This window comes from Megascapheus bottae, chromosome 2 (assembly GCF_031878675.1).
Source record: "Megascapheus bottae isolate mThoBot1 chromosome 2, mThoBot2.hap1, whole genome shotgun sequence".
Classification (NCBI taxonomy): Eukaryota; Metazoa; Chordata; class Mammalia; order Rodentia; family Geomyidae; genus Megascapheus; species Megascapheus bottae.
In genome coordinates this window covers 80,378,132-80,390,720 of record NC_143510.1, presented here as the reverse complement: position 1 = coordinate 80,390,720, position 12,589 = coordinate 80,378,132, and the positions used below count along the sequence as shown (strand labels likewise).

The 12,589-nt window shown below is 39.9% G+C and overlaps 1 protein-coding gene across 3 annotated transcripts in view; it reads right to left on the bottom strand.

Annotated features, from left to right (window-relative positions):
- Apaf1 (apoptotic peptidase activating factor 1) overlaps positions 1 to 12,589 on the bottom strand; it is an 83,859-nt gene that overhangs the window by 40,778 nt on the left and 30,492 nt on the right. For all 3 annotated transcript variants that reach the window (XR_016534612.1, XM_090328460.1, XM_090328463.1), the window contains exons 13-16: positions 8,638 to 8,764; positions 7,238 to 7,363; positions 4,327 to 4,458; positions 2,218 to 2,343 (exon numbers count right to left, since the gene is read on the bottom strand). Coding sequence is in view for 2 of the 3 variants with exons in the window: in XM_090328460.1 (XP_090184586.1) it covers positions 2,218 to 2,343; positions 4,327 to 4,458; positions 7,238 to 7,363; positions 8,638 to 8,764 (511 nt within the window). In the remaining variant the exon portion in view is untranslated. The remainder of the gene's footprint in view (positions 1 to 2,217; positions 2,344 to 4,326; positions 4,459 to 7,237; positions 7,364 to 8,637; positions 8,765 to 12,589) is intronic.

Below are 12,589 nucleotides of genomic sequence, written 5' to 3'. Positions count from 1 at the left end.
TCTGGTACCTGGTATATTGTCTATAAGTTTATTTGAATTAGGGAAGGGAAGGAGAACAACAAAATGATGAGACAAAGGACAAAGGGTGATCAGCCAAACAGGGACAATTACAAGACAATGTGGAAATTAACTTTACAACTTTAGGGGGGCTGGAGGGGATGGGAGAAAAACATGGGAGCAGGTAACAATGTTCCAAGAAGAAATGTACTCACTACCTGTAACCCTCCCCTTCTCCCCCCCCCCGCCCCCGCATATCGCCCTGACAATAAAATTAATTAAAAGGGAGAGGGAGATGTCCTAGGCTATAAGCTCAGGGATTGGTATAAAGTACAAAATGGGAAGGAAATTTAAAAAAACGGGAAAGTAAGCTCAAACCTTCCATCTGACTATAGCCTAAGTTACCTGAGCTTCTGTAGCATCAGGTAAACAAAGTCCTCATTTGTACTCAGAATAACTTCTGTGTGTCTGAGAGCAGCTGTGGTCCCTGCCACTTAGGAAAGTCCAAGAGGATCTCTTGAATCAAGGAGTTTGAGGCCGGCCTGGCCAATAACACAATGAGACCCTTTTTCTTTACAAAGTCAAAAAAAGAAAAAATACTCTGTAGAGAATTTTTTCTCAGACTGGGAGTTCAGCCTAGTGGCAGAGTGTTTGCCTAGCATGCATGAAGCCCTGAGTTCAATTCCTCAATACCACATACACAGAAAAAGCTGGAAATGGTGCTGTGGTTCAAGTGGTAGAGTGCTATCCTTGGGAAATCTGAGGGACAGTGCTCAGGCCCTGAGTTCAAACCCAAGGACTGAAAAAAATAAAAATAAATTTAAAAAATAAAATAGATTTTTTTTCTTTTATGGTTCATTGTTGGGGGCCGAGTAATGCCATGTCTAATAACTTTCTGCTGAGACCTGTAGTAGGGGTAAACAAGTGGACCTCTTTATCCTGCCCACCTGTTGTGCCGATAGGCTCCCGCACCCAATATAAGGAGGGGAGTTTTAGAGAGAGAAAAAGATTCCTGCCTTGATGAAGCTGCGTGGCATCTCTGTTCGTGCTCCGGAGAAGCAAGGCTGAGTGCGGGAAGACAGTGGGCCCTCTCCTCTCGTGGCTTGGACTGGTTGGGGTGTGCTTTTTCCCATCCCTCCTCAAGAGGAACTGGGGACGAAGGACCCCAACAGTTCATCTATTCACTTACCTTCTCTCACTTGATTCTGAAAAACTTCAAGCTAAGTAGTACACTTTTTCTTTTATTATTGAAAACACAAATCCTGAATTAAAGACATGGCTCAAACAACAGGTACTAACCATAAACCAGAAATCTAAAGAAGTGTGTGAACCCAGCATTCAAGCCAAAACAAACAAAACATGGAAGAAAAACACTAAGCAATGGAAAAACCAAAAGTGATTAAATTCAGAGAAAACTGTTTGAAAACTCGGAGGAGATATTATATTGCTATATTGATTACTCACAGAGATACAATTAAAAAACTGTTTCATTGGGCCAGGAATTTGGCCTAGTGATGAGTGCTCACCTAGCATACACAAAGACCGAGGTTTGATTTCTTGGTACCACATACATTGAAAAAGCTGGAAGTGGTGCTATAGCTTAAGTGGCAGAGCTCTAGCTTTGAGCAAAAAGTGTGCAAGGGCAATGTCCAAGCCCTAAGTTCAAGCCCCAGGACTGGCAAAAAAAAAACCTGCTTCATGATTTTTGTTATTAAAGTCATGGAACAGCTGGGTGGCAGTAGCTCATGCCTATAATCCTAGCTACTCAATCCATCTGACTTTTACCTTCAATTAAGAACAACAACAAGGCCCGGGAGTTTGGCCTAGCGGTTAAAGTGCTTGCCGGAGCGAGCAGGGCCGGAGCGTGCGAGGAGCGAGCCGAGCCAGAGCCAGCGAGGCCGGAGCGAGCAGGGCCAGGAGCGTGAGGGAGGGAGCGAGCCTGACCGGAGCAAGCGGGGCCGGAGCGAGCGGGGCCAGAAAGAGAGAGAGAGAAGGGGGCCAAAAAAAAAAAAGAACAACAACAAGCTAGAAGCAGAATTGTGGCTCAGGTGATAGAGCATTAGCCTTAAGTTTAAAACAATGTTCAGGAAAAGCACCCAGTTCCTGCCTATGTTCAAGCCCTAGGATGGGCGGACACACACGCCCAATCTTCATTACCAACTCATAGGGCTTTCTATAAATGGCTGTCATAACCCATTCTAATGATATACAAAGGCTTACCTTTAGTGTTCCATCAGCTGAACAACTAGCCAAAAGCTCATCATCTGGTGAAAATTTGCAGTGATTGACTGAATTTATATGGCCAAACATAGTATTTCGACATTCTTTTTGATTCAAATCCCAAAGCTATTTGAGAAAAATTAGAAGATAAAATGAAAAACCAGTACTGGAGTCAGGCATAATATCATACACATGTAGTCCCTACTTCTTAGAAGAACCACTTAAGCTCATGAATTCTCAAACCAGCCCAGTGGTCATTTCTAAGATTTCCCAAAAGTTGAGTACTAACTAGACCAAAATTTGTGTGTGCATCTGTGTATCTGTATGTGTCTATGTGCCTATGTGTGTATGTGTGTGCCAGAACTGGGGCCTGACATGTGCTCACTTGGCTTTTTTTTTTTTTTGTATAGTTCTCTCCTTTCTTTTTTTTTTTTTTTTTTTTTTTTTTTTGACCAGTCCTGGGCTTGAGCTCAGGGCCTGAGCACTGTCCTTGGGCTTTCTCAAGGCTAGAGCTCTACCACTTGAGCCTCAGCACCACTTCCGGCTTTTTTTTTTCTATGTATGTGGTACCGAGGAATCGAACCCAGGTCTTCATGCATGCTAGGCAAGCACTTTAACCACTAGGCCAAACTCCCGGCCCTCACTTGGCTTTTTGCTCCCAGCAGTCACTCTACCATTTGATCTATGTTTCCAGTTCCAAGACTAAATGTCTTTTATTGCCTACGAAAAACTGTCCATAACTTGAGTGGATGGATGGGACTGGGATAACAATGGATGGGTAACCATTACAAAGACACAAAGTACTCGTAAAACTGACAAGCTGAACTGAAGCCTCTTTGCATATCTATTTAAACTTTAAAAAATTAAAATTATATGAATAAATTATTTAAAAAGATTTGTTCAAGGGCATTTAATTCCCAGTTCAGGTAAGTAGGTCTTAGCTGGAACTAAGGGCACTATCCCTGGGCTTTTTTTGGCTCAAGGCTAGCGCGCTGCCACGTAAGCCACAGCTCCACTTCTGGCTTCTTGGTAGCTAATTAGAGATAAGCATCTCACTGACATTCCTGCCTGGGCTGGTTTCAAACCTCAATGCTCAGCCTCCTGAGTAGCTGTGATTGCAGGCATGAGCCTCTGATACCCTGCAAGAACTATTTTTTAAAACCATGCTATAGTTATGATTCAGATACCTCTTTTACCCATCTATACATGGTTAAACTATGACCCTTAAACAATCCAAGGCCTAGCGCAGTAGCTCATACCTGTAATCCTAGCTACTCAGGAGGCTGAGATCTGAGGACTGCGTTCAAAGCCAGCCCAGGGACTAAAGACTGTGAGACTCTTATCTCCAATTAACCACTAGAAAATTGGAAGTGGGGAGCCAAAAGCATGGCCTAGTGGTAGAGTGCTTGCCTAGCATGCACCCCTAGGTTCGAAAAAGCCAGAAATAGCACTGTGGCTCAAGTGGAAAAGCACAAGCCTTGAGATAGTCCATGGACAGTATCCAGGCCCTAAGTTCAGGCCCCAAAACTGGCCAAAAAAAAAAAAAGGAAAGAAAAGTGGAAGTTGGGCTATAACTCCGGGGGTAGGGCAATAGACTTGAGCTGAAGACCTCAGGGACAAAGCCCAGGCCCAAAGTACAAGCCCCACAACCAACAAGACAAAACAAAACAACACAAAAAAACAATCCAAGACTTTTATTCTACTGGCCACTGGGATTATAAAGCAATGATTATGAGTCAAAAGAGATGAATTAGCATCTTCTCTTGTAAGAGACTTATGAAATCTAGGAAAGGGCAGGTTTCTCTATCTCTGAAATAAGGAGCTATAAAACCCAATAAAACTGAGCTGAGGATGATCACGTTTCCAGACAGAGGCATCACTGCATCAACAAACAACTGAGACTGAAGCATCTAGAATCAGTATGTCATCGCTGTTGCTGTTCTTTAAGTAAATACAGAAGTTTCTATCACTACGATAACAATAGGCAGTCAGAGGAGCTGGAGATGCGGATCAGCGGTAAACGGCTTGTTTAACATGAGCAAGGCCCTCATGCAATCCCTAAGCATGGGAGTGGGGGGAAAACACCTAACTTTTACTATTCACACTTACTTTGAGGAAGAAGTCACTTGACCCAGTGGCTAAGAGAAGGTGATTACTATTGTGAGTGAAATGGCAGCAGTTGACCTGCTCTGCGTGCTCGTCATAGATATGAACAAGTTGCCCAGTCATGGAATTCCAAATCTAAAGAGAATAAAGAAAATAAAGTTCATGATTATTTACTATTCTCAAAGGGAGAACAGAAAGGCAAATATAAATCACTTTGTGGATGCTAATGTTACAATAGATATTTTTAATCCCCTTCTCAAAACAAAGCAATATTCCGCTTCAAGTTTTAGAAGTTACTGGTAAATACACACATATCTTCTCCTTAATACAAATAGCATCACATGAAAATGTTCATTTCCCATTTCAAGTAAAAGATAGAAGTGAAGAAGTCCTATAAGAGAATCACATAATGGACTTCAGATCAGGTGAAGCCCACAACACAACTCTTACCACCTATGATCTGTGCACCCACCATTGGGCTATAACTTAGTGGTAGAGCACTTGTCTACCCAGCATGCACAAAGCCCACAAAAAAAAAAACAACAGAAAGGAAGAAAAAAATAAAGATCAATTGTTCAGTGGAGGAAAAAAAAGAAGACTAGTTATCAGCTCAAGTACATTCATCTCTAAACTGTTTTCCCCTTTTGGAAAATGGGATCAGTACTTTGCAAGTTGAACTGAGAAACTGATTTTGTAACACAAGTAAGTTGGTAGTATAAAACCTCCCACAGTAAAAAATAATCATTCTGGTTAATATGTAAGAAAAGCAAGAAATTTGCTCTGTGTAATGATAACATTTATCTAATAAATCTTTACTTGGACTTTTTATTTGAAAATATTTCAAGTTAACATACATTTGTGTAATTTCCATACATGTCCATACATGCACACAGCACTGTGAACAAATTCATCCCCTCTACCACATTCTTACTACTCCTCTGAACTCTGACCTTTTAGCGGTATCCATGTTTCCTCCCAGAGAATTCCCTCTGTATCTTATCAAGAACTTCTTAGAATCCCCCAGAGATCCAGAATTTATTTTTATTATCTTTTAAGTAGTTGTACAGAGGTTTCAATTTAACAGATCAATTAATAAATACAATGTATCTTGATCAATGTCATCCCTCAAGTTACCCTCATCCACTCAAGTTACCTGGTTTCATTTTCACATGTGTACATTGAATATTATGGCTGCACAAAGAGTTTATCTTATTTTGAAGCTCTTGAATGAGCTTTTAGCCTCTCATTTTATATTTTGAGCTTTAAGAAATCGAAATTCGGTACTATTCTTCCACAAAGTTCTGGCTTTGAAAGTCCCTAGCACTTCAAGTATGACTTAGAGTAGAAGCTACAGAGTGAGTTAATTGTTACCTATACAGCCAATGAGTCTAATATATTAAAAGCAGCTTTTCCCAAAGCCTCAGTTTTAATCTGGATATTGTATAATCCTTTGCAAGTAACTAAAACTCAAGGAAAATTCCCAAACTTTCTTGCCCAGGCAGCCAAATTCAGTACTCTACAATTCCTCTGGAAAAACAAAAACAAACAACAAAAAATGAAGTCTTCTGTCCATATATCAGAGATAAAGCATCTTCTAAGACGTAAATTTAGAGGAAAGACACAAGAAAAATTAACAAAGACAAAAAAGCTGTACTTTTAAGGTGAAGACTAATGGGAGAGTGGAGAAGGAACAAGAAGGTACTGAGGAAAGATGCAGACTATGATCAAAGTACACTATACACATGGATTGAAATGACTTAAGGAAAGCTATTGTTCTGGAGCCAGGCACAGATGTGCTCAAACCTGTAAGCATAGCTACTCAGGAGGCTGAGATCTGAGGACCACAGTATGAAGCCAGCCCAGACAGGAAAGGCTGAGGGACTCTTATCTACAATTAACCACCAGAAAACCTGAAGTGGAGCTGTGGTTCAAAGTGGTACAGCACTAAGCCCTGAGCTCAGGGACAGAACCCAGACCCCGAGTCCAAGCCCTATGACCGAATCCCCCCCAAAAAAGCTATTATTTTGAGCCATTAATATGTACTAATAAAAAACCAAAACAAACTGCTTTTTATTTTTTGTTAATTTGTTTATACCAGTAAACTCATAGTATATGCATCTGTCTTTTTTTTTTTTTTTTTACTGAATACAGAACCCAGCTCAAAAAAGGTAAAAAAGAAAAAATTGAGAGAAGTAGAGGTAAGGAAGATCACAGTTTAGGCAAAAAGTAAATGAGACTCTATCTCAATAAATAAGCCAGGTATGATGGTTCACATCTATAATAGGAGCTATACACAAGATTCTAGGTCAAGACGATCTCAGTCCAAGGTAAACTTGGGCCAACATAGAAGAATCTATCTGAAAAATAACTAAAGCAAACGGGCTGGGAGCATGGCTCAAGAGGAAGAGCATCTGCCTCATATGTTCAGAACACTGAGTTCAGACTCCATAACAAGGACCAACAAAGAAAGAAAAAAGGCTTATTTTATACCAGGAATCTGCCCTCAAGCGATAATTTTGCACAACAACTTTTAATCACAATTTATTCAAAGATTTCAACTAATATTTAAATCCACAGCCCAGTCTATTCATTAATTTGTAACTATTATTAATTTTTGTGGTGCTCATGAGCAAACTTAGAGCCTTGTACTTGCTAGTGCTCTTCCACTAAGTTAAATCTTCAACCCCCACTAATCTGTGATTATGTTTGCCCCCGCCTTGTAAATACTTCAGGCTGATCAACCGAAGCCTTTCTGCTGGTACCTAGAAATAAAAAAATTTTCAGGAAGTGTTAATTTACCATGAATCAAGTTACATCAGCAGGCAAAAGTCCTTCAGTCCTAATTATTTTCATCTATTATGGAAAAAAAAATCAATGGTGATGATTTCAGCCCAAGAGGAAAATGTTTTACCACCTTCACTTTTTTATCCACTGAACAAGTTGCTATAAATCTATCATCAGAAGAAAATGCACAACAAAGCACTTCATCCTCATGAGCCTTGATTTCTAGAAGTTTCTCTCCTGTTTCAGCTTTGAACACCTGAAAAAGCAATGACAATTATTTTTTTACTATAAATCACTTAATTATGAGCCATCACTTAATAAAATTATTTCTTTAAAATATTTTAATCATGAGAACTATCATTGTTAAATGTTGATAGATACCAATAAGAAGTAGCAGAACATAGGTTTAGTTCTTGACATTATATGAGCAAATTAACATAATCAAAAAGCATTTTATTCAATATGATTTCTCTCCATAGATCAAAATCCAAAATAATAAAATTGCTAATAAAAGTAGTACACAAATAAGGTACACAGTTATAACCTTGGAAAGACTAAAATTATTTTGGACATAAAAAGTTTTAGCTGGGGGCTGGGAGTTTGGCCTAGTGGTTAAAGTGCTTGCCTAGCATGCATGAAGACCCGGGTTCGATTCCTCGGCACCACATACATAGAAAAAAGCCAGAAGTGGTGCTGAGGCTCAAGAGGTAGAGCTCTAGCCTTGAGAAAATCCAAAGACAGTGCTCAGGCCCTGAGCTCAAGCCCAGGACTGGTAAAAAAAAAAAAATAAAACGTTTTAGCTGGGGCCGGGATTTGGCCTAGTGGTAGAGTGCTTGCCTAGCATACACGAAGACCCGGGTTCGATTCCTCAGCACACATACATAGGAAAAAAAAAAAAAAAGCCAGAACTGGTGCTGAAGCTCAAGTGGTAGAGCTCTAGCCTTGAGAAAGTCCAAGGACAGTGCTCAGGCCCTGAGCTCAAGCCCAGGACTGGCAAAAAAAAGTTTTAGCTAATTCAATATTGTTTCCTTCTAAATGAACAGAAAGAAAAATGTACAGAAAAATATTCATTCCTCTTTTTTGAAAACAAATGAGAACTTAAAAGAAAATACTAGAACATCTTTGGAAATAAGCTATTCCAATTCCTATTCATAGTCTGAAATCTATGTTTAAGCCTTTAACAAAAGAGTTACTTTGCTTGATTACTTCTTTTCATCAGGGCCCTAACTCACTATGATTAGGCCCCTGTATCTTTTAACAACTACCCTTTCCACATTAGTCTTAAGTGGCAAATGGATGGCAGATGACTGACTCTCAGAGTGACCAGCTCTTCTCGGTCACCTAAAAAGTTCAGAATTACAAAAAATACATAATCTTATTTTTCAAATTCTTGAGAAAACTTTATGTTCAACAAATTTAGATTTCTTTCTTTCTAAACTGCAATTTTCTCAAATATGAAGGTTTAAATATATTAGATCTGCATAAGATTAGACGCATGCCTCTGGGTTTTTCTTAAGAGAAATGTCATACCTGTAAGGTTTTATCAGCTCCACAAGAAGCTATTCTCTGACCATCCTCAGAAAAGCACGCATGGTAAACAGCGTCTGTATGGGGACGGACAACTAAGCGGGAAAGATTCTTGATGGTTTTTTTGTTTCTAAATACAAGAAAAAAAAATGAAGAGATACCCAGTGAGAATAAAGTGTTTTCTTTCAGTAATAAACTGTCTTATACATGGTTATAGTCCCCTAAATACAAAATTCTTGAATAACATGCAAATGATAGCACAGAATACCTAAAAATACAATCTAGCAAAAGTAACATAATAGAAGACTAGGTACCCTGCATCAATCTGGTGCATGTCATAATGTCATTGGTTGGAAGAAAGTTACTTAGTCACAAACATGCCATATTCTGTTCTCCTCTGATACTTAATGACAATATGTGCAGATAAAACATTATATAAGCAGTCAGGTGAGGTGGCTCATGCCTGTAATCCTAGCTACTCAGGAAGCTGAGATCTGAGGATCAAGGGTCAAAGCCAGTCAGGGCACTAAAGTCCATGAGACTCTGATCTCCAATTAACTACCAGGAAAAAAATAAAAAAGCAAAACAGAAGTGGTGCTGTGGCTCAAGTGGTAGGGCAGTAGCCTTCAGCTAAAGAGCTCAGAGACGGTGCCCAGGCCCAGAGTTTAAGCCCCATAACAAAAAAAAAAATTATATAAGCATATTAAAAAAAATTCTATCGCATGGTATCCTTAATATGTGGCAATTAAATCCAAAGAGTACAAGAGCAAGGACTCAATAACTGTATACCCAAAGCTATGGACATGGTAATGGAAGTATAAACATAACTATATAGACATAAAAACCTATGACTCTATAGACATAATGTTTTATTTCTTAAATATGTTTCTATGACATATAAACCCTTAGCCTAATTTTGATTAATTTCTAAATACTAAGTCCCAGTGATTGTAAATAGAGATTCCCTCCTTGAACACTTGTTTGTTAAACTTGTCATTTAAAATATGATGTAAAAATCAATATTAATAAATTCTTTTTTTAAAAAAATCTATCACTTTTAAAATAAAAGAACTATCGAAAATGAAGCTAATTTCCTAACTCAAGTATAGCACTACACCCACCAGTATGATGATGTACTTTAAAACTGCTTTCTTCCACAATTATCTTGAAAGTTATAAAAAGATAAAGCAATGTCATCTTATTTGCATATTAATCTAAAGATTATCAACCCTTCCAATCCCATGTTTATTATGTCACTGCTTAAAGAGTAAGGAAAGCTGAAGGGTAAAGAATGCATGCATACTTGAAACAGAAGCAAGAATGAGAGTAATAATCCTAGCCACTCAGAAAGCTGAGACCTGAGATTTGGAATCTGAAGACGGCCTGGGCAGAACACAGCCAGGCAAGAACATCTATGAGGGGGCTAAGAATGTGGCTTAGCGATAGAGTGTCTGCCTATCAGGCATGAAACACCGGTTAGATTCCTCAGTACCATATAAACAGAGAAAATCAGAAGTGGTACTGTGACTCAAGTGGTAGAGTACTAGCCCTGAGCAAAATTAAGGGACAACATCTAGGCCCTGATAAACCCCAGCACACACACACACACACACACACACACACACAAAAGTCTCAAAGTAGAAACAGGCTTCTCCAAGGGGGAAGGGAGACTATAAAGCAACCCCCTTCCCTGCTCAGCCCTGCAGTCACCTGAGAATTGAGGGCAGAGGCCAGGTGCTGGCAAGCCCAAAGCATCCTCTGACCTCTGCTGTCCACGTGGCTCCTAGAAGAACCGCTCTGCTGCTTTCCACTAACAGCAGCCACTGCAGGCACTGAGATGCAATAACAGACACCAAGGGGAGACGTGCCCCTCCCCCTTCTTCCCTCCCCAGGAGCAGAGAACAACATCTGATGTCTCCTCGGAGGGCTCAATACTGACGCATTTGTCATGAGGCACCAAATAAATGCACAGAACGAATAATGAGCTAAACGCAGAAGGGAAATGAGGCTGTTGGTCCTCCACCCTGCAGGCTGCAGAGAGGGGCCAGGGCTTGGGTGTGGATCACTTAACCTCTCTGCATCTCTTTCCATACCTGCAAGAGGCTTTTTAAAAAATGCTAGCTGCGGGCCGGGAGTTTGGCCTAGTGGTTAAAGTGCTTGCCTAGCATGCATGAAGACCAGGGTTCAATTCCTCGGTACCACATACATAGAAAAAAGCCAGAAGTGGTGCTTAGGCTCAAGTGGTAGAGTTCTAACCTTGAGAAAGTCTAAGGACAGTGCTCAGGCCCTGAGCTCAAGCCCAGGACTGGCAAAAAAAAAAAAAAAAAAATGCTAGCTACTCACTCTTTGGAGTGTCTGGTGTGTGTGTGTGTGTGTGTGTGTGTGTATGCGCGCGCGCGCGTGCATGCGTGTGTGTGTGTGTGTGTGTGTGTGTGTGTGTGTACATGAGCATACATGCGTATGTACACCAGTCATATGGCTTGAACTTAGGACCCCAGTGGCCTGGAGTGTTTTTCAGCTCAAGGCTAGTGCTGCTCTACCATTTGAGCCACAGTTCCATTTGTAATTTTTTGGTGGTTGACTGGAGATAAGCCTCTCATAGACTTTCCTGCCCAGGTTGGCTTCATACCGTAATCCTCAGATCTCAGTCTCTTGAATGGCTAGGATTACAGGCATGAAGCACCAATATCTGTTCTCAAAGCACCTTCTATCAGGAGGGTAGTGTTGTAAACACTAGGTATAAAGATACATATATACAGGGAATCCTTCAGTTCTCATTTCAATGCTATGAAAAGGTACTATTAGGTAAGAGACATTCAAACCTTTCTCTTAATAATACACAATTAATAACTAGGAGAGCTAGAATTCAAGTCCGGGCAGTCTAGACTCTTCTTTTAACCTCTTATTTAAATCTTAAAAGTCAGTCTTATTATAGAATAATCTGTACAAAAAATATTTTAACTAGAGGCAGGAGTTTGGCTTAATGTTAAGAGTGCTTGCCTAGCATGCACGAAGACCCGGGTTCGGTTCCTTGGTACTACACACATTAAAAAAAAAGCCATAAGTAAGTAGTGCTATGGCTCAAGTGGTAGAGCACTAGGCCTTGAGAAAACCCAAGTAAAGTGCTAAGGCCCTGAGTTCAAGCCCCAGGAAGGGCAAAAAAAAAAAAAAAATATATATATATATATACATATACATAAATACATATACATATATATTTGAACTAACATGGGTAAAAACAAGAAAAGATAATTTCAATAAAGTATGATGAACAATATGGAGTAAACAAGGAGTAATCTAAAATACAAACAAATCCACTTTAGCTTAAATAAATTAGGGGGAATGCTACTCTTATAGAAGAAAAATCTCTACTTCTGAAAAATATGATAAAAAGTGGTTAATGCTTAAAAGTGGGGAGAGGCACAAACAGTAAAAAGTCTTTGACTTTTCATTTTCTATCTCTCTACTTTGTCAATAACAGGAAATAAACATAAAACCCAAAAGAAATACAAATTTTAAATTATTTAAGAAGGTTGAGCCGGGACTATGACCTAGGGGTAGAGTGCTCATCTAGTAGGCATGAAGCCCTGGGCTTGATCCCTCGGTATCACATATATAGAAAAGGCCAGAAGTGGTACTGTAGCTCAAGGGTAGAGTGCTAGCCTTGAGAAAGCCCAAGGACAGTGCCCAGGCCCTGAGATCAAGTCCCAGGACAGGGAAAAAAGAAGAAGAAAAAAAAAAGGTAAAGAGGGTTAAGAAGTACTTTAAAGTACTTTATGTAGTAGGAATATCAGAAATAAGTGGGAGGCCAAGCATGGTAGCTCACGCCTATACTCCTAGCTATGGAGGAGACTGCGATCTGAGGATCACGGTTCAAACCCAGCCTGGGCACTAAAGTCCATGAGAGCCGGGTATGGTGGCTCACGTCTGTAATCCTAGCTATTCAGGAAGCTGA